A 22546-nucleotide genomic window follows, 5' to 3' on the forward strand; every position below is an offset into this window, starting at 1 on the left:
ACGCATCGTGTGTCACTCTTACCCACTGGCGATGCGTAGCGTCGAGAGTGAGACAGATATAGGGCATGATTATGGCGCGGACTAATTACCGACCGCAAGAAAAATCAGGGATCTGTTGTTTTATTTATCCTTGTGATGTTACAAATTATTAGTCAGATATTTCAACAGATGTCATAAGGCCGAGGATTGACATATTATTTTATCCAAAGTTCCACACCATGAAAAAATCCCTCCAAGTTGAACTGAGGTTCGAAACTTGGAGCAAAGTGAAAACACAAACGCTTATGTCAGCCGCGTATGGGGCATGTCTTGTTAAAACACATACGGTTATGCGAGCCGCGTGGATCCAGTTAAATAATCTTTGCTTCTGAAAATAAAAGTACAGGCAGCGGCTCCTCATCATTAATATCGACCTCTGCTGTATCTGTCGACCTTAAGTCACACAAGCTTTTTATAGTTTCTATCCCACACGTTGGAATATTGTTGTCGATTGTAACAAAAAATGAGAAGAATGCAAAAAAAAACAGACAAAATATGTCAAATGTGCGGCGTGATTCGAACGATGAATGCGGTAAAATGGTAGACAGAAACGATCAATGCGATCTATCTTATATGAAATGAATTCGGGTTGAATAATTAAACAATACATCCGGGAAAACGATTATTCGAGGAACGTTAGATAGAGGTTTCACTGTATATATAAAGGGTCCGCCAAATAACTTTTTTTTTTTGAAAAAAGGGCGCAAAACATCGAGTGTAGCTTCGGCTGTGTGGCACGTAGCGCCGTCCTGTTGAAACCAAATGTTGCCAATATCCTCCTCTTCAATTTTTGTGAACAAAAATCCGTTCAACATGGCCCGATAACGATCGCCATTGACTGTAACGGCCACTCCTTGCTCATTTTCAAAGAAAAATGGCCCAATTATGCCTCTGGACCAAAATCCGCACCAAACAGTGACTCGTTTTGGGTGTACCGGCTTTTCAATGTATGCGTGCGGGTTTTCTGTGCCCCAAATACGACAATTTTGCTTGTTTACATACCCGCCAAGATCAAAATGAGCTTCATCCGAAAAGATGATTTTTTTGGCAAAATCGGCATCTTCTGTAAGTCGATCGCAGGCCCACTCAGCGAAGCAAAAACGCATTGGATGGTCAGTTGGCTTCAACTCCTGAACCAATTGGACTTTGTATGGCGTCATACCAAGGTCTTTATGCAAAATTCGTCTCAATGATGTCTCCGAAATGTTCAATTGTTGAGAACGACGGTGAATTGATGTTGATGGCGCTTCACGCACACTTTCTGCCACAACATCGATATTCTCGGGTGTACGCACTGTTTTTGGCTTTTCACGCTTTGGTTTATCGATGAGGATGCCAGTTTCTTTCACTTTTTTCACAAGATAACGAACATACGGAGCTGACGGTGCTTCTCTTCTTCCAAAAACCGTACGCAATTTTCGCACACATTCTGCAACATTACCATGATTTTCAAAGTAATGTCGCAATATTTCCCAGCGTTGTTCAAGCGTATACACAACCATATTCGCTCAGCGGAAGGATAAAACTAATTATCTGTCAAATCAGACATGAGCTAAGTGTTACCATTCACGAAATAAGCACTAGTTGAAAAAAAAATCTTTAGATGGCGGACCCTTTATTTACATAACCTTTCTCAAATCATAAAAAGGAATATCTTAATCCAATTTTGGACAACCTGCTTATAGTAAATGTATATTTTTATTTTGAGCAATATTGTTTGGTGTAACGTGGACCATGAGAGGTTATGAATGCATTCATTCCTTTGTGACTTGAAGCGGGAGATTTATCAGGAAATAACAAGCAATGGGAGGGAGAAGTGCGTTAAAGATATCTTCTCCAATTGAGGTGACGTATTTGATGCCCTCGTTAGCAAACAGGGCTCGGCTTGCGAGGTGATGAGGAATGGGGGCATTAATAATGTGCTTGTCTCTTGCAGACACGGAGAACATCAGATTCGTGTTTGCGGCCGTGAAGGACACCATCCTGCAGTCCAACCTGAAGGAGTACAACTTGGTGTAGATTGGCGGCGAAGAGAAGTGTGGAAGAGCGGATAGTCAGGTGGCCGGGAGATGTGTCCCGCCGGACTTTGCACATATACTAAATAAAACTTTATATGGATTCAACGGTTCCTAAGCTCGCACAAGTGATACGGTGTGCAAAACTTTTTATTACTAAGGCTTATTATATTCTTTCGACTTGCGAAGCTTAGGTAAATGTTTCATATTCTCGAGAGTGGAATTTTGATGGAATCCGTTTTTTATTTTCGCGCGAATATATTTATAAAATAAGGTTTACTGTTTTTTAAGTTGAAAATATTTATTTTGAAAGTGTTACTATCCGAGGGTAACTTTTACTTTTACTTCTCGGTTAATATTATTTAGGCGGGCCGTCGGAAGGATTTCCCGCAGCGGATCGGAGTTCAGTGTCCGGCCATCTTGCGGCATTTTCCTCCGACACGCCCCTTTAGCGATAAGAGTTTCAGTCAAAATATGATTGTTATACTTTTGTTATTTTTTTACGCAGCTTGTTTATCGGATAATTAATTTTATTTTACAAATTCAAATAGTACGATAATCGTTACTCTAATAGAGTACCTATTTATATCGAGATGGGAAGTACCTTTTTGCGATAGTGTACCCATACTAGGAGTTCTACAATTGTGTAAATACGAAGGTGTCACTTTATAAAGGTTCTTCCTTCTCTTCTCATTCACCCCGGCGAGTACTATTGTCCTTCTAACAATCTTCATTCCGTTGAAATTAATTTTAAGTTTTATCTTTTCTATCTTAAGGAGCACAAGTAATTTCTGTGATTTGTTGATGGTTTTATTCTTTTATCGTTTGTTTTCCTGGAAATGTTTTATAGGTCGGGATATGTCTTGGGAGCCGTTGATACATGTAATCTTTTCCCGTCGGCGCATACGGACCCTCTCTTGCCGGGTGAGCTCGTGGCGTCGCGCGTCCCGGACGGGATCGCTGTTTAACGAGATTAAATCCGACGTTTAAATTAATTTGTAATTTTTATATCGGTAATAATAGTGTGGCATACGACGCCCGACAAGGCGGAGGTATGCGTGTGGATATATATAAATGAAATAGCTTTAAGTCATTTTAACCTACGGATACATCAGTGAATGGAAAGTGTAAGGCGACCCGTTCACGGGATTCGGGTGAGGCGGGTATCCCGCTCGAGTCGGGAGTCCGTCCTCGCCGCCGACCAAACTACTATCTACTACTACTACTACTACTACCCTTCCGTTTCTCATTACCTTATTGTTTGTGGTCCGCCGACTGGATGGAGCCGCGAGCGAGTGCCGGGAACAGCCTCCGGAAGCGCACTCCCGAGGGCCATGGCGGAAGCGGACGGCTTTATGTTGGTAGCGCACATAACTCGAGTTCGCTTGCGCTGCTCTCGGAAGTGCCGTTTCCCGGCTTCCGAGCGACAGCGTGCGCATGTTTTGTCTTATCGCAGGCCTTCCCAGTATCACAATACAATAACTCCAAGTTGTAGTCAAAATAAGTTAAGGTTTTTGTAATTAACAATAAATTATTTGGCAATGTTTATTCAGTGTACATTTTTGCTATTGAATACGTGTTCTATTTTTTTAATCTAAAATTTAGAACAGGATAAGTTTTTTACTACCTACTCATTTGATGGTAAATCTGCGAACATTTCCTAAGTCTGAACACATTGAGGGCCGGGAAGATGTCAGGTTAGGATCGGTGGTCACGGTGGAGTGTATCATATAACCTTTTATCTGTATAACGGCAACGTTTCTTTCATTGTAAATTTAGTCTTTGAGTGAGAGAGCCAATTGCTCCGAGGCTAAAGACAATCGGATGTATTTTACTTAATGTAAATGTATTATGTAACCTAACCTGACGTTAGTGACTGTCTCATTCGTAGAGCTATTCTTATTATATATAAATATTTGCACATTGATTTTGTTGTAGTTACAATCCTTTTCTAAGATAGTGGGGAATGTTGAAATGAAACTACGTACAATGCCTCAACATAATTATCCAGGTATATTCACAGTTCAGTGTGTAATTACAACTATTGCTGACATTTTATGTTGCTTTCTTTTCTGTGGGAGATTGTGAAACTGTAGCTTAAGGTCCGACTGAGGAAGAATGTTTGATCAATATTGTAAATTATCATTTCTCATCAAATATAAGTTAAAAGCATTTTATCTTTTATTTAATCAGCGTTTTCTTATTTTTCCTTATTCTTTATTACATTCATATTGCTCATCTGCGAGAACAATGCACTTGAACCGCTATAACTTAGATGTTGATGTTGCTATACTATTTTAGAGTAATCTGATGAAACGAAGTATTAAGAATATGTCCATTTACAATAACAGCTTAATACACAGCAGTATTTTTTTTCCAAAACAATGGTTCTCGCAAATGAGCAACATGTCCGAAATTGTTCAAAAGCAGCACTTGGATTGCAAGAATTCTCATCAGAAGGTTACTGAGGTGAGTTATTGAGATTATCCACATTTTGATATTTCTCTAAAGGTTCTTTACATGTAATATTATTTTACACTAGTCAAGACCCAGTGACATTAAAATATAATTTGTTAAAAGCAAATTGAATCATCCAACCAGAGATAACAAATAGTAATTATTATTTTCGACATCTCATCAAAGATGAAGAAGAATATGGAAGTCTGGGCATTTACGGGGCTGACGACCAACGACTTGTTATGACAAGTATTTGGACACACTCAAAATGTTGTAAATAGTAATTATGGTACCATAACATGTTAATATATTATTAGATTAAAACCAATATTTTTAGCTTTTCCACTTTATTTTAATTTGACCAGTGACCGGGTTTCGTCGTTACCGACATCATCAGACTGGTTTTAATCTAATAATATATTAAAAATGCAATTCCATCACGAAGTGTCAGTGGATAATATAAATCTAATAACATGTTGTAATATGGTTATAGTGTTTGCCCACTGCGTGAGGTCCTGGGTTCTATTTTTCTTAACTTTTTCCAAAAGTAAAAAGAAATATTTGTGCTCCTACAATATGCATAAATATTCAATTCAATAATAATAATCTTGGATGATTTATACAGCGCCATTTTTGTAAAAAAAACTACCTCGAGGGCGCTTATACAGCTCCGCTAAACATGAATGGCTCATGTTTGGAAATAGGAATCAAATTGTGTCAGAGTGGGTTTTGGACCTAGAAATTCTGACTGTAATTACAATACATACTTGTTTGATGTAACACATCTGACATCTGAAGAGCAAGGCTTGTTTTTGTATAATTACTGGTAAGTCAATCAAAGGCTTTTTTTTTTTTCAAAGAGAAATATTTGTGTTTTTATTATTAACACATTTCAATTTCATACTATTTCTGTTAGCCTAAGCGGCTCATTATTAGAAATAGGTATCAAATTGTGGTAGAGTGGATTTGAACCGAGAAACTCTGACTTAAGAGTCTGCGACACTAACCACAGGACCATTGGGTGCAGACTTGTTGCAGTTGAATTGAAGTTAGAGTGGTATCTACTTGGAGTTATCGGAAACAAATTTAGGAGAAAATAAGTAAAATGATCATTTGTGTCGCCTACTTTCAAAATCAGCCAGATCCATGTAAGTCGATTTTACAAAAAATGCGAATTTCTCTAGGTAACATGTTGCGCACTCCTTTCAAGAACGTCATAAATCAAAAAACTTGATTTTTCAGGAGAACGTTTTTAAAGTTTAAAAAGAAATCACAATGTATTAAAAATAAACATCAAGCCACTTATTGAACTTTTTACTGTGCAACGGATCTTTTTAGGTAAAACCTGAAGGTTTTTTCTCCATTTGAAAAATATTTAGTATATTTAAAAAAATAATTAAACAATAGCTTTTCATCAAAATGCTAAAACAACATTTTCTGCCCTGTAGCGGGTAAATATTAAGTTAAAAATATGCCGCTTTTGCTGGTATATAGAACATTTTCTGGGCATTCCGAAAACACGCACAACTCAAAATTCACGATTTTTTATTTATGACGTTCTTGAAAGGAGTGAGCGATGTGTCTCAAAGATTTGTCTATCTTTAGACAAAAATATTATGAAATAGAGAATTTTCCCATTTTCTTTTTTCAGTATGTATTTTTAAAAAAAAAACACGAGACACAAACCGATTTTGACTTCATCTTAATGTTTGACCTATCCCCGCTCTGTGATTGGCCGATATGGGTCAGAAGGCAAATTCCATGAATATAGCGGAATTTGAAATACAAGGCTATTTTTAACAGGGTTTCCAAGTATATAAATATTTTAAACAATAAAACCCACAATTGGCATTCCGATAGAGTATTTATTTTTAAATCTTATAAAATTGGATCTGGCAGATTTTGAAAGTAGGCGACACATTTAAGGAAAGTAGCAGGTGTGATACATGAAAAAGTACACATGTTAATTTTTTGTTAATGTACACTTTATTTAAATCTAAATATATAAGTTCTGGGTTAATTTGTGAATAATTTTAATAAAATCTAACGTAATGTAACTGTAAAGCAGTAATATAAATAATAAAACCCCATTCATTCTAATAATTATTATTATGGTTCATGATTTTAGTGAGCTATTTTTGAGATGTGGTACATTCTTTTGACGCCGAGTTCAATGGTTTTTTTTTATGAAAGTTACAAAAATACACAGATCCAGACTTCCTTCAAAATGTTTTAGGTCTCGCAGTGAAAACTTCAACTAAAAGAGAACTTTAATAAGATTATACAATTTTTTTCCACTATTTTAGAACTACAAAAAGATTTAATTAATTTTACCATTAACATGTCTCTGTAATGCGTTTGGGATCTGGGTTTGATTCCCAATTAAATAATTTTAAAAATATATAATCAAATATGCTACCTTGGATTGGCACTCTGTGCACAAGCGCACGGCTCATCATAACATCACATAATAAACATAATCCCAAAATAATGCCCTTTTTTTAATTCATGCTGGGTATTTTTTGTTTGCTAACATGGAAAGATAACATATTGTAAAAGGAATCATAGCAAATTGGTTAAAGCAGCTTACAAATTAAAGACGTAAATGTACATTTTTAAACTCAACAACATAAACCAATTATAACATACAAATCTCTCGCTCTCAATGGAATAAAACTACGTTTTATGAAAATGTTCAAGTCTACAGTGAGTTTGTAAAAAAAATATTTTATCAATTAACAATGTAAAAATATATTTGAGGCGGTCTCGTGAAAACAAAATTAATTTTTTAAATCGGGGAATGATCACATGCGAGATTTATATTCTGTCATGTACAGATACTAGAAACATCATTAAAAAATATTTATGTCCAACATGCTGCTAACATTTTGTCAGCATCTCTCATCTGAACTTCGAGACGCGGACTTAACTTGGGAGGATGCAAGGGAGCTGGCACCCAACAGAAAAGCTTGGAGACAGTTTGTGGACTTCAAGTTGTAAAAATGGAAAAAAATAACTCTAAGCAGATATCTGAAGTTTAATATATCTTTGAATTTCTAACCTTTATTACTTTCATAAAAATGTCAAGAAAGATGCCTCATAATTAAAAGAGGAGTTACTGGAGAAAAGAATGTCACTAACTCAGAAAAGAGAATTTTGAGTTACCTAGTTTGAATACTGAGTCCACGATATGTAATAATTGGTCAAATATTTATAAAAACATGAAAAAATAATACTAACATTACATTAATATTATAAACTAAAAAATATTATGTATTGAACATACAAAAAAATGTTTTCAAATATTGTTTAATTTCTGATGTTATATTTTTACTCAATAAAATGAATACGATTCCACCTATGTATGTACAAAGCTATCACTCCATTACGGATGGCAACTAGAAAAAAATATGGATTTACAAAACAATCTGCCTCAAGATTTGTGTAAGGCAAATTTGGGTGACTCCGGAGTCGTCAAAGGTACTTCGGAGGAATGAATGACCAGGGGTGCATAATGCTTTACGGGAGCCGCTTTGTGAACCAACTGCACTCGCAAGGCGGCTTTTTCTTCTTCCTCCCGCTGCATCTGTTCCTCTTCAGCCAATCTCTTCAGCATCTCATGCTGTTCTTCTTTTTCCTTTATCTTCTGGTTGAATGCGTCTCTCTCTTTCGCTCTGATCTCCGTGCTCAACTGCAGTTGGCAAGGTTCCAAGACGGGCCTCTCCTTGCGAGTTGGAACGAATGGCTCCTTAAACAGAACCAAGGGAGGTCGGGCTTTGAACATGTGATGTTCCTCGGAAACATTTTCCTTATTCTCTTTCTTGTCGCATTTCTTTTCGTACACTTTCAGTTTTGGCGAAGAGATTTTACATTTCTTCAAGATGACGGATGGTAAAGGATTCGCGTGAAATTCTCGCATCTTCTTTTCTTCGTCTAAAAACTTTTGTATCTTTTCTAGCTTTTTGGTCTGCCTCTCTTTATCCCTCTGCTCGAAGGAAAACGGTTTAGGTTTGCAAGGATGCGAGGTAGTTTTCTGCGACAAGGGAACTCCCGAATGTCCCACGGCGGCATTGTGCTCTTCCGACTTATCAATCGCCGGAAGAGGGAACTTGATCCGCTTTTGTCGAACCGGAATTGCCGGTTCGCACACTATTTTGGGTACAGACTCTAGAGAACGAGAGCGCTGAGACATAAACGTCGGGGTCTTCGGAACAGTTACCAGAATAGTCTTTTTCGGCAGCTCAGCCGGCTTTTCGAGAATGCGTTTGGGCACCGGTCTAGCGGTAAATACAATTTTCTTTTCCGGCGGGACTGGCTTTTTTCTGATTTGGGTCAAATTGAACGGTTCGGGTTGAGTGACGGGCCTCCGCGTGACGGGGGGGTTGGGAATTCCTTGCAATACGCTTTTAGAAATAGGATTCGCCTTAATATGATGCTTTTTTATTTCCTGCACTTCGAGATCTTCGATGTCTTTTTGCGACAGAGCCGTAACGGGGCGAGTTCTAGTTTTGGACAATAAAGCGGGAGATTGGGGGATGGTCAACTTCAGCAGTTGGATTCTCTCCTTCTTACGGTTGGCGGCAGTTTCGAAAGCTCTGTCTTGCGTCTTGGGGTAAGAGTGGAACCGCTTAGGGGTATCCCTGTGCAAATGATAGATAGCTTCGGCCATAGATACGAACTTGGAGGTGACATGCAAGTTGGATTGCGAAGAGCACGTAGAAAAGGACTTGAGTGATTTGGAAGTAGAAGTCTCGTATAAGTCGGCCGACGAATGTGTTACTTCGTGATTGGAAGTGTTGAGATTGATGTTATTCATTCTCTCGTTCACTTCTCGCATGTGCGAGAGAACCCGACCCCTGGGGCCCGGCATGATGGCGCTCACCGACATCGATCTCCTCCTGAGAACTCTCTCCTTGGCGTCAGGGTCGTCTGGAGTAATTTTCTCTTCTTTAATATTGACCGTATTTTTATCAGGTGTTAAATGAAGGTTGTGTACGTCCTGCGGTTTTTTAAACTCCTGAGCGTTTGGAGAAATAATTTCCTTTTTGATTTTGATGGGTTGTACAAAATTATGGCCATTTTCATTCTGAGCCTAAAAATATTTACAAAATATTAATTTTCAGTTAATAGACAATAGAAATTGAAACAATCTAAAGTAGCTACTAAGGAAAATACGCATTTTTAAAAAAAATGCAACATTAGAACCAAGACAATTTCGGAAGACTGACATGTCAAAGCAAAACCAAGGTTTCAGTTATACTTTTGTGCGATTTGTTCAGGAAAACAATGGAATGTTAATGGGTGACATCTGTAATGGATAGTGGGATAGCCAACAAATCAGACGCCCAAAAAGCTTTTTCATTGCTCAAATTAAGAAAACGATTGTTAAGGACTACAAAACGTCCAACAAAAACTAAACAAAGATCACCTGAGCTGAAAAGCCGCGTCCATTGGTATTTTCATGGTCCATATCGAAGTATGCGTCCGAGAATTCCCTGTCGTAGAGAACATCTAAAATGTCTCCAGATGACGGCGCAATAAAGCTCCACGGGTCCATATTAATTATTTTCTACTCACTTCTCACTTTTATTGAATCTAGTACGTAACAAAAAACAAAATACTTTGCGACGAATAACCGATTTAACGTTTGGCAACCGCTCCAGGATTTCAAGTATTCAAAAATTAAACGTTTTATAGTATTGCCATATTAATTTTTTTAAGTAAGTATTTTTATATTTGGGTGAGTACCTACCTTCACTAATTAACCCCTATGTGAACTTCTTTTGTGGTTTCAATCTTGTGAATAAGTTTGCAGTAGCAATTGTTACCTCATTTGCCATTCCAGTATATTATACACCACCCTCTTCAGCTTTTCAAACGTTGAACAGCCCATATCATCGTACAAGTCGCAAAGATCATCCTGGAGCATCCTCTGGCGTTTGTTCCCTCGATCGTTCCCTCAATCATCAGGTGCAGGAAACAAGAAATGTCTCAATACGTGACTGATCCACTTGGCGTATCTCTTCGTGATAGTCGTGAGTATCTCGTCAGCCTTCTTTCTTCGATTATTCGTAGTATCTCGTCGTTCGAGATATGGTCTCTTCAAAATACCACTAGCATTATTTATAGGTCCACATCTCTAACGCATTCAGCCTCTCCATGCATCTTTCGGATAAGCTCCATGTCTCGCAGTCATACAGTAACACACTCCATACACATCGCTCACTCCTTTCAAGAACGTCATAAATAAAAAAAACTTGATTTTTCAGGAGAACGTTTTTAAAGTTTAAAAATATAAGACAATGTTTTAAAAATAAATATCAAGCCACTTATTGAACCTTTTACTGTGCAACAGATCTTTTTTGGTAAAACCTGAAGGTTTTTTTCTCCATTTGAAAAATATTTAGTTTATTCAAAAAAATGATTAAACAATACCTTTTCTTCAAAATGCACAAATAATATTTTCAGAGTGTAGCGGGTAAATATTAAGTTTAAAAAATGCCTCTTTTGCTGGAATATAGTACATTTTTTGGGCATTCCGAAAACACGCACAACTGAAAATTGTCGATTTTTGATTTATGACGTTCTTGAAAGGAGTGAGCGATATGTCTTGACAAGATGTTTGCGTTATTTTGTTTATTAGATTGGAACATGGTTGATTTTCTGTTAAGCGCAATTCTTGCCTGGTGTATACGACTGTCGATTTCGCCTTTGGATCAGCCATCCCATGAGATTCTGCTTCCGAGGTATACAAACTCTTTCACACTTTTTAAGGGTACTCCCAGGGACAGGGACAATCTCGCTCGCTGAAAAATATATAAAATTTTAAATAAATGCCAAATAGTCAATAAGAGTTTAGTATGCACTAGTATTTGTTATCATTATTTTCAACCTTTTACTTAATTTATGTTTATAAAGATTATTTATTAATTTATTAACATACTTAAATGTTGTTTTTTTCTATTATCATTATTTTTTAACTTCGATAATGAAATTAATTTATCTATTTAAAGTTTTTTTTTTAAATAAATGTAGATGAGAATGTATTAGAAATTTAAAAGAAAATAATGAATTAAGTATTCATCCCTAGTGAAAGTTTCCTATTACGAATTTATAATACAAACACTCAGAATTCTGAAGGCGAATTCCGGAACTAGTAATTTTTAAGCAGAGTTTTCGAATGAATTATTTTTCTGTGACGTAAAAACTACATACCAAGTACGTGATCGTTTTTTCCAAAACCGAAAATATTATGAATTTGATTTTTTTATATGTAATTGGGAATTCCAAAAGAAGAATACTCCAGAGACGGAAAAAAGATTTAAGAAAAATGTATTATCTTTTTATAAAAGTATGCTGAGGGAGATAAGAAGCAGCTTTTAAAACATATTGATGAAATTAATCCGTTATCCAGAAAACCAATTTATCAAGTTCTCTGTTATTATGAAGTATCTTGAGAAGGTACTGGTTTTCAAAACATGAATTAAGATTATTTTTTTTATGAAAATTTTCTCACTATTGGCAACACTACTTGAAGTGACTTTTGGGCAGTCTAAAATTTTCAATATTTTTGTTATAATTATACATAATTTATTGTTAAAGTGATTTGTTTCCCCTTATTTCTCTCAGTGTTGGTTTGTATTTCATATTTTATAAGTGACGAAAAATTGAAGACCCTTAACACTTCATTTGGTTCGCATGCTTATTGGTGAGTAAATAACCTAAACGATTTTCTTTTTGTCCTTGACATTTCTATATTATTATTATTAACTTTATTTGGCTTTAATGTTTTTTGTATTCATCGAACTACTTAGTAAAGTATATGTCTTTATTAAATAATTAAATAAAATCCGAGTATCAAGTTCTTCGAGTACACAGTTCTTTGATCAAAATATTACCTACATCCTCTTCTCGTAACAATAGTATTTACGTTATATTTGATGCATTTGTCGTATATGTAAAATTATTTCAAACAATTTGTGGTTTTTAATTTCTTAATATGATACATTTGGAATATAAAATTTGGTTTTTGATTAAGTTTTCTTAACGGCAGGATTTATAATGGTTGAGTGAAGTGTCAAACTAGTCTGTCGAAGTTTTTTTTGAGTATGTATGCAAGTATAATGTATTAGTACACAAGAACATTTCAAAGTTCACATTCATAATCGAACTAAACTTAAGTCATTTTAAAATCCTTCTTTCATACCCAACATTAATCAAAGGAATTTATCTATTTTTGGAATTCCATTTGGTACATCATCTGTCTACAGTTAACCTCACTTATATTGTATGCCGTGTAAATTAATGTTTTCATAATTTTTTTCTTTATATTATTAAAGATTTTGAGGTTTAAGGTGGATTAAAATTTTAATCTGACTTAACTGCTAACATTATATTTTATATTGATTTGCTGTTTTGATATGATGCTGTGCTTTATGAACCACGGGTTGCAGATAAGGGTTAGAAAAATAAAGAAAAATATTATTCATAAGTGAAATATTTGTGTTCTTGTTATATTTGCAGATATTTAAATATGTACTATTTTTGTAAGCCTAGTGGCCCTTTATTAAAAGGAATCAAGTAATGTAGGCTCTACCTTTAACTCAGAGTCTCACCACAACCTGATTTAACCTGACTTGAAAACCTAAAGTTAGTTGCGTGATTAAATATATTTTGTTAAATTCGTGCAGTCTATATTTACCTATAGCAAATCATTAATTGCATATTAATATAGATCGTATCCAAATTTGTGTCCGCCTCTGTAGTGTAATGGTCAGCATGCTCGGCTACCATTCTGGAGGTCCCGGGTTCGATTCCCAGGGGAGGGTCAAATAAATATAAGTGAGTTTTTCACTCTAATATTTATTCAATATTACCCTGCACTGGTAACTGAAGCGGAGGGCTGATCACATTTCCTTCATGTGTTAACGATCAAGATAACACTGGGTTTATATGATGCAGTGCCCTATGCACCATTGGGGTGCGGATAAGGGTTTGAATGAATATTGTGTAGTTTTGGTTAAAGCTTAACCTCTGTTAGTGTTTGTGCTTCTTCTCCCCCGTGTTATTCCTTATAACTGAGAATTGCGACCCTTGTGGAAGCAATAATGACTCTTCTCCAGTTATCCCTTGACTGCGATGCACGTAGCGCTCCAACCACCGAGGTGCCTGCTGCTGCCTTAACTTGATCGGTCCACCGTCCGAGGGATCTTCCTCTCCCTCTCTTCCCCTCCTGGCTACCGATCACAAACAGTCGTTCTTGGTTATCCTCATTGCCACATGCAACGTGTCCAAAGAACTGGAGAATATGTCGTGTACAAACATTGGCCAGAGTCGAGCCATCCACGTGTAGTTCCAGGCGAATGGAGTCGTTAATGTTTGTGCTATTTATCAGAATCGAACCGAAACGCCGTCTTTTGACATTGAACGAAGTTCGAAATTATGTCATATCATAGTAGAATATTTCTTGAAAATTAATGTAACGTCTGGAACAATTTTCTTTTACTATGGTACATCTTATCACTCACTCCTTTCCACATCATATTTCAAAAAACTTGATTTTTCAGATCATTTTTAAAGTTTAAAAATATAATAAAATGTATTAAAAAAAAAAAAAAAAAAAATTGAACTTTTTACTGTGCAACACATCTTTTTAAGTAAAACCTTTGATATATGACGTTGTTGAAAGGAGTGAGCGATATGTGATGTAATGCACTCAGATTTCAATTGTTCAAAACACTCATAAATACAATATTTTATTTATTTTGCTAATATGTTTCATAGAATATTCTGCGAGTTGAGACGTGTGTCGAGGTCAGATAAGCAACTAGCAGTAACCATGATAATTTTTGCTTATGCCTTCAATTTTTTTTTAAATAAACTCGCTTGTCAGAAAACACTGAACAATCCATTGTTATCATATTGATAACTTGACCATTTTTATTTGGTTTTTTGAACTTGACATTTGATTTTGTTGTATTATATTGATAATTTATTGTTTTATGTTTTGTTACGGCATGTATAGTACATATTTCTTTCCTACGATTCAAATGGAATATCAAGTCATGTGGAAAAAAGTAATAATAATAATAATTTAGATAATTTAAAAAGCGCCATTTTTGTAAAATACTACCCCAAGGGCGTTTTATTATAAAGACATGGATAATAATAGAATGATGACAATAAGAATACAAAAAAAAATAATAATAAAACGTCGTCAATTGGTCTCGGGACGAGTGGGCTGAGTCTGGAGCGGGGAAAAGATGAGCCGACAAATTGCAACACCTTCCTCTCGATCCTCTTGAGCTGGAGAATGGCCAAGGTGTTGGGCAGGACGCCTCCCTGAGCGATGGTCACGCTGGAGACCAGCTTGTTTCGCTCCTCGTCATTGTGGATGGCCGACTTCTATCTTCCAGACTAGAAGTACCCTAAATAAATGCATTTTAAGAAGTTATACATTGTCTGTGATCGTTTGGGATTCACTTTAAGAAACTTCATTTTATGTTTTTATTATTATTATAACAGGTGCCATAGCATAATTGCCTGACTGTGAAACTGGCGATTTGTTTTCAATTGGTCTGGGTAATTTGTATTTCAAAATCAATATTTCTCATTCTCTATCCTAACTATAAACTATAACAACATTTTGAGTGTGTCCAAATGCTTTTTCACAAAATCTGGATTATCTCCAATTATAGGAGTTATTATATTATTTTTTGACATCTCATCAAAGAAGAAGAAAAATATGGAAGTCTGGGCATTTACGGGGCTGACGACCCTTTTACTTTTTACATTCTAACTAACATCAAAAGTTGGAAAATTTGCTAATTTTTTCAAAAATAAATAACAAATTGGTAGAGCCTAACCGGTACTTCAAAAAATTCATGGGAAATTCTGATCATACCACAATTCAAAACATATACTTTAACTGTTCAAGTGCTATACATTTTTGATAGAACTGTCTTGAACCGCCTGTGTGTTCTATATCATTGTTTCGCAAATTGTGTGCCGCGGCAGACTGGTGTACCGTGGTGATTAGTTGGTGTGCCGCGGAGAAAAGTCTAGTTTTGTGAAAATAACACAATTGCTCCAAATTTTGATATCCTGTGCTCAGTTAAATAGGCTCACATTTCGCATTAAACATAATATGTTAAATATGTTACCATAATATGGTAAATATGCACCTCTGAAATTTCTTAATTTGGTAGGTGTATCTTGAATAGAAAAAGTTTGCGGAACACTGTTCTAAATCACCAAAACACAATTTAATAATGATAATAATTTTCGATATTAATTTACATAGCGTCATATTTTTTTACACAATTTTTTTATCTTAAAAAAAAAATAAGGATCTTAATTTATGTAGCTTCTTCAGTACACTTATGTATTGTTTTGATTCAAAATTATGAAGAAAAAAAATAAAACCGTAATCTTTGTAGGTTACCTTTAAATTTTGATTTGAATGTTCTTGTGATCAGATTGTACCTAATTTATACAAAGTATTTTGCTACCTTTAGTTATGAGAGGAGTGCATGACCTCCTTCAAATATAGAAAGTAGCGCAGGTCAACAATGTCCGTCTCTTTCTAGTTCCTTTGGGAAGTCGAGCGTCGGAAAGAGACGGCACTGTTCGACGCTTATCTTCCCAGCTGACGATTAGAGCGCCGTTTCGCCGATAGATGGCGGTGCCGTCGTCAATATTGAACAGCGCTTCGTGTCGTAAAATAATGCTCCATTTTTAAATAATTGGTCTTTTTATACTTATTAAATTCAAAATACCAAACTTTTCTTTAAAAATCATGATTTTTTTTAGAAAAGTTTTTTTTTTATGTTTTGTTTTTCTTCGTGTTCAAAAATAGGTTAGTTAACCCACATAATTGTTAGCAGTTATGACTTGAAAATCACATCAAAATAAAGATTATGTTGGCATATTATTTTTTTTATTCATGTAAATATAAATAACATACGATCTTGGCACGATCAGATCAATCAGAACCTAAAATCTGATGGTGTCAAAAGTCTGCGTAATCTGAGTGCATGTATGACTAGATGTATGGATGTGAAGGAAGCGAGGAGCTTATGTCGGGAAGCGAGAAGCTTATGACAAGAGTGTGGCGTTCCACCCTCTCTGCCTACCCCTGCGGATTAATTTGCCCTGTAATTAATTTGCTCTTGAAATGTGTACTAAAGTAGAGCGATCTAAAAAATATATAAATAAGTATGGAAAAGTATTTTAAAAATATTTTCTTTACACTGTTGGTAAATAAATCAAATTTTATCAGTCAGCACACAACTTCCCAATCTTTTTCGGTCAAACGCCACATCTGTTAAAATTTCTCAATCTTTATTTTCAACGGGGGTAGGAAATTACCGGAACGTCCCTAGAGAGGGGGGAGGAATAAAAATGTTTTTCCAACTTTTCGGCTCCCCATTCATTTTCCTAGGACCTCAGTGCCCCCTAGAATACTTCTCCAGCGCCTACTAGAGGGGGCGGTACTGCCCCCGTTACTTAACCCTTAATCATCAACAAATCAGAAACGTTACTGCATGACTAACATAACATGCTAACTTATTCTAAGGATATATCACTCCAATAAGATTTTTAATTCGCTTAAATAAATTATAAATACCAAAACAAACAATTTGTCCGCCTCCGTAGTGTAATGGTCAGCACGCTCGCCTTCCGTATTGGAGGTCACGGGTTCGATTCCCAGAGGGGGGGGGGTGAAATAAATAAATATAGGTAATTTTTTCACTCTTATATTTATTTAATATTATCCTGGACTAGTACCTGAAGCGGAGGGCTGATCACCTTTTCGTCATGTGTTAACGATCACTGAAAGCTGTCCCACCGCATTCTGATACAGAAGCATCTAGGCTTCCTGACTGGTCTGCTCTTGCAAAGCAATTTTTTTTTAACTAAGTTGTGAAATACTAAGTTATTGAAAATGTGAAACAACATAAAATTGTATCCCGATTTTACTGAGAATTTACATTAAAAGCTTTCAATATACCTGTCACTGACAATCTAAATAAATACAAGTGTTAACGATCAAGATATCACTGCGTTTATATGATGCAGTGCCCTATACACCATCGGCATGCGGATGATGCTTTGAATAGTGTAATATTTGAATAGTATAATATGTATTATGTATGTGTGATATTTATAGGGATAATATGAAGGATATGGAATGAAAGTTGCCGAGAGTCAATTAGCCGCCGTGTAAGAAATTTCAATTCATGCTTATATTCATTTAATTTTCCGGGTTAAACACTGCGATGCACGTCATACAGGTGTGCCTTTTATTTCTCAATTACAAAGTTTCCATTCCGCCTCTGCCGCGAAGCGTTCCAGCTCGGATCCACTGCGACAAGTACATTAGTTCCCGGCCCCTTCCTTTGTTCGCCGCAACCCTGTTTTCCCATTTCCCTGATCTATCCCCCCCTCCCTCCTTTCTACCCTCCCCACCTCCCCTCATCACCCCTCCCCTCACCCCGCCCGCTAGGTGTAGACTGCACATATAGGAGTACAGGTTGTGAAGATGGAAAACACACTTTTGCAGTTTACCTGGAATTATTCCGGACTGCTGAAGCTTCACATTTCCTATACATTTTCGATAAAACTGTCTAGAAGCACCATTGCATTCTGCATCACCAAAAATCACCCAAATATTTTAACTCCTTCTGTTCTTCCGCTCACATTTGCCACATATACTTTCTTAGTCATTCTCTCGTTATCCATTCACTCCACATGTCCATACCATCTTAAAGAAGGCTTCGATATAATCAAACCAGAATCATATAAGTACGATTAAATAGTAATAATGTCCGCCTCCGTAGTGTAATGGTTAGCACGCTCGGCTACCGTTCTGGAGGTCCCGGGTTCGATTCCCAGGAGGGGTCAAATAAATATAAGTGATTTTTTCACTGTAATATTTATTCAATATTACCCTGGACTGGTACCTGAATCGGAGGGCTGATCACCTCTGCTTCACGTGTAAAACGATCAAGATAATACTGCGTTTATATGAAGCAGTGCCCTATGCACCATTGGGGTGCGGATAAGGGTTTTATTATTATTAAATAGTAATAAGTCTCGGAATTTCATTTAGTTGGCGGTACGCGCATACCAAAAAACTTTTGAGCGCAAAGGGTTAATATGACAATTGGGGATGTTGGCTTTTTGGAATGTTTTTCTGCCTTTCCCTACAAGGCCGGTTGATTTGTTCCTGAAAGAAACATCAAAACAGAGAAAGTTTTCCTATATTCCTCGAACAATTTTATTAGCAGTGGCGCGCCAGAGCGACAACACTTCGGCACGTGCTAGCGTTAAACGACAAATAAAAATGTATTTTCGTACCACTCCTAGTCGCTATAAACTTGATAACCCCGATTTACAACGATTTTCAGTACATTAATATGCAATGCAATAAATAAACTGTAATCCTACAATTATTGTCAGTTTTTTTTAATATTTTTATTTCCTTCAGTATTTCTACACTGCTTATATACAAGTTAAATTTACAAACAAGAGATTTTTACATATTTACAAAGGTGTTTTCAAAGACATAATTTATGGAAAAAAAAAAAAAAAAAACGGGTCAGGTTAGGAGTCGAAATAATCGGCGGGAATGTATGAGGGGATGCATGAATGTGGAAGAGGCGAAGAATGTTTGCAAAGACAGAGTTGGTGTGGCGTTCTATTCTTTCTACCTAAGTGGCGTGGCGGTTAGTTAGTTAGTAATTTTACAATACTGAAATACAGAATTCAATAAATATTGTTTTTGCATTTAGGGACCCCGTGACATGGCATTTTCATTTCTATATCTTTTACCATTTTATTTACAAATGATATATTTATAAAATTAAATAAAAAAATGTATTGTCGTCAATCAAATTTCATTTACGTATTTTTATATATAAAAAAACTCATTTTTTTTATTTTAATGTTATTGATATTTACTGTACAAATAACCTTGAAAATAAAAAAGAGATTTCCACACTTGATTCACGTTAGTAAAGTTTGATTGACTTTAATCCATTTTTTGTACATTTTTTAGACTTGATTCTATAAACATATCATTCGTAAGTAACTATGTACAAAAGAGCCATTCATAATTGGAAAATGGAGGTGGATAGATGTTAACAGATCATATCATTCGGCCATGTCATCTGTGATTGAATGGCTCATACTAGACAAATTACAAATCAAATAACCTAATAAAAAAGTTTTATTAATTGATTCGGCAGTTACTTTGTGGTAAAATCTATCCATTTTTAATTTAAGTTTTACTTAGTAAATACCTGGTTTTTATTAAGTAAAACTTGAATTAAAAATTAATGAAAAAGTATTGTTGAATGTAATCGGCACGGGAAAACCCAAAATTATCGTAAATTCAAATTTGTAAATGATGAAAAATAAGTAACTTTTTTTTTAAAGTAAAAAGTGTATGATGTAAAAGTAGACTATATAAAAATACTACTGCAGTGTAGTATTAATAGTATACGAATTAATCTATAGATGTCGCAGTAGATTTATACATGATATGAGTTACATGTGCAGATATGAATCATTAAATATCGTATGTAAACCATGAAATGTGTATTTTGCATGTACGAAATATACTAATTAAAAAAATTAAAGCTTTTTGTAAATAAAATATTTTAATTTCTTGAATGTTTTTCACAGATACTTTGTGGCACATTTTATGAACATTATAAAATTAAATTAACTTTGTTTTGACCACTTTTTTATTATTAATACACTTACCAAAAACATTTAGGATTACATTTAGGATTTAGTTTTTGGTAAGGGAATGTAATTAATTGTGAGTATTTTAATGCTTTTAATGTTTTAGAATTCAATAAACCTTGATGATGACAAGGTTCTTGTCTAAATCGGTTGGTTAAAGTGTACTTATAATAAAAAAGTGGTTAAAACAAAGTTGTTTAATTTTATAAAATATTTTAAATTTTAAATTTATTATTAGATTAAAACCAATATTTTTAGCTTTTCCACTTTTTTATTTGACCAGCGACCGGGTTTCGTCGTTACCGACATCATCAGACTGGTGAGAGGCTGTACAAATTGTTATGTTATATATAAAAGAAGGCAGGAGTTGATAACCATGATTTGATATAATTTTATGAGAAATTAATTTAATTTGAGTGAATTTAAGTATTGTATGATATTTAAAATATTTTTTATAAAGGTTTTTTTGTATTGAAAGCACGATTTTATATAAAGTTATAATAGATTTGCATTTTTTGTAAATGAATTTAAATTATGTAACGAGGTATCAGGAAATGCTGGTTGACGGCTCCTTCCACTAAGCTGTGGTTGTCCGGGGGGAGTCCGAAGTTCTCTGAAATGTAAATTTCCCGGCAGTCATTTCTTATCGACAAGACATTAAGGCAAGACAAAATAAAAAAGTGGAAAAGCTAAAAATATTGGTTTTAATCTAATAATAAATTAAAAATGCAATTCCATCACGAAGTGTCAGTGGATAATATAAATATTTTAAATTTTGTTCACAGCCTGCGCATTGAAATTTGTTCTTCGATTAAAAGCTCTTCAATAAAAGAGATGTAGGTCGTTTTTGAAATTAGTCTAATAGTCCAATGGCCCCAAATCATCCTTCCCGACTAGGAATCTCTTTAACCTGAATGTTTCAAGGTCCGTGTTTCGAAAGAATCGTAACCAATTGGGTCAAGAACATATTTTGTGATAAAAATATATTATTATCAACATCGACCGATGTTTATCGATAAAAATACTCGGTGAATTTACTCGCCGGCGGAAAAGTTTCGGTTGTGTGTCACTAAATTCATAATTGGAGTAAAGCGTGCTATCATTTGATCCTGGATTACGAGCGATTAGCGAGAAACACGAGTTAGTACCACTGTGTTTGTTCTCCAAATTAATCGAAAGTTCTATTTTTGTTCGCAAATTCTGCGAACAAAAATATAATATTCATATCATTTTGAGTGTGTCAAAACACTTGTTTACAAATCTCATTTTTTCATCTAAAAAATCTCTTTAAATAGTCTAAAAATAGACAACATTTTGAGAGTGTCCAAATACTTGTTCACAAAATCTGGACTATCTCCAATTACAAGAGTTATTTTCATATTATTTTTTGACATCTCATCAAAGATGAAGAAGAATATGGAAGTCTGGGCATTTGCGGGGCTGGCGACACGTGTGTAAAGTGATCACTTAAACCAGCCAATGACGGTCGTCAGCCCCGTAAATTCCCAGACTTCAATATTCTGCTTCATCTTTGATGAGATGTCAACAAAATAATACAAAAATAGACAGTTCTATTGACTCGGAGATGCTATTTGTTTAAAAAACACAAGCATTGATTATTATTTAAATACATATATTTTTTTTATATTTTGTATATTATTTGAAAAATTAGGATAGTGATACATATATTTTTCATATTATCTCTACATAGTCAAAAAAAATAGACAGGTAGTTCTATTGACTCACTGTAGAAGTTATAATTTGTTGCAAAACAAGCATCGATTATTTTTTAAATATTTTTTCACACTTTTTTCATAAACGTTTTCGTCAGATTTTTTCGTATTTTCTTAATTTTTCCCAATTTTTTACTATGTATCGTAATATTTTAACGTTGTAAAATGCCACTCTGAACCACCGTCTGTGCATAACGCACAAAGGACAAATAAATCATCTGAGCCCAGCGCATCACACGGTGAGTAGCAAGCTGCGAGCGTATACTCGCTACAGTGTTCACATTGTCCCTTCGTAGGCATCTGGGTCGACCGTTTCCCCCAGAATCCTTGACCCGATATCACCAACTGTGCCCTTGCTATTTATTTATTCATATAAAAAACAAATGTTTTCCTTTCGTTGGAAATGTACGCATGTAAATATTACGCTTTTTGTTTTTTCGATACCATTTTGTTTTCATTTAAAAAATTGAATGTGCGAGATTTATAATTAAGTATACTTAATCAATTTGATCACACCGTAATGAGGTTAAGTGGTTGGATACCGTTCTC

The 22546-nt window shown here is 35.1% G+C and overlaps 3 protein-coding genes across 6 annotated transcripts in view; 2 read left to right on the top strand and 1 right to left on the bottom strand.

Annotated features, from left to right (window-relative positions):
* Galphaq (G protein alpha q subunit) overlaps positions 1 to 4226 on the top strand; it is a 31904-nt gene extending 27678 nt beyond the window's left edge. For all 3 annotated transcript variants that reach the window (XM_088271371.1, XM_088271369.1, XM_088271370.1), the window contains one exon: positions 1976 to 4226. In XM_088271371.1, coding sequence (XP_088127497.1) covers positions 1976 to 2058 — 83 coding nt within the window. In that variant the 3' untranslated portion in view covers positions 2059 to 4226. The remainder of the gene's footprint in view (positions 1 to 1975) is intronic.
* A 2252-nt stretch (positions 4227 to 6478) lies between these two features.
* LOC148302592 (targeting protein for Xklp2 homolog) lies at positions 6479 to 10184 on the bottom strand. Its single transcript, XM_088271372.1, has 2 exons — positions 9940 to 10184; positions 6479 to 9603 (listed from the first exon to the last, which is right to left on the bottom strand). The coding sequence occupies exons 1-2, from the start codon at positions 10066 to 10068 to the stop codon at positions 7945 to 7947; spliced, it is 1788 nt and encodes a 595-aa protein (XP_088127498.1). The 5' UTR covers positions 10069 to 10184; the 3' UTR covers positions 6479 to 7944.
* A 1844-nt stretch (positions 10185 to 12028) lies between these two features.
* The window catches only part of rdx (BTB/POZ and MATH domain-containing protein rdx), a 226889-nt gene continuing 216371 nt past the window's right edge, over positions 12029 to 22546 (top strand). For both annotated transcript variants that reach the window (XM_088271367.1, XM_088271368.1), the window contains exon 1: positions 12029 to 12219. The gene's annotated coding sequence lies outside the window, so the exon portion shown is untranslated. The remainder of the gene's footprint in view (positions 12220 to 22546) is intronic.

The sequence above is a fragment of the Brachycentrus maculatus genome, unplaced genomic scaffold, assembly GCF_059751285.1.
Source record: "Brachycentrus maculatus isolate JH-2025_06_01 unplaced genomic scaffold, ASM5975128v1 h1tg000438l, whole genome shotgun sequence".
NCBI lineage: Eukaryota > Metazoa > Arthropoda > Insecta > Trichoptera > Brachycentridae > Brachycentrus > Brachycentrus maculatus.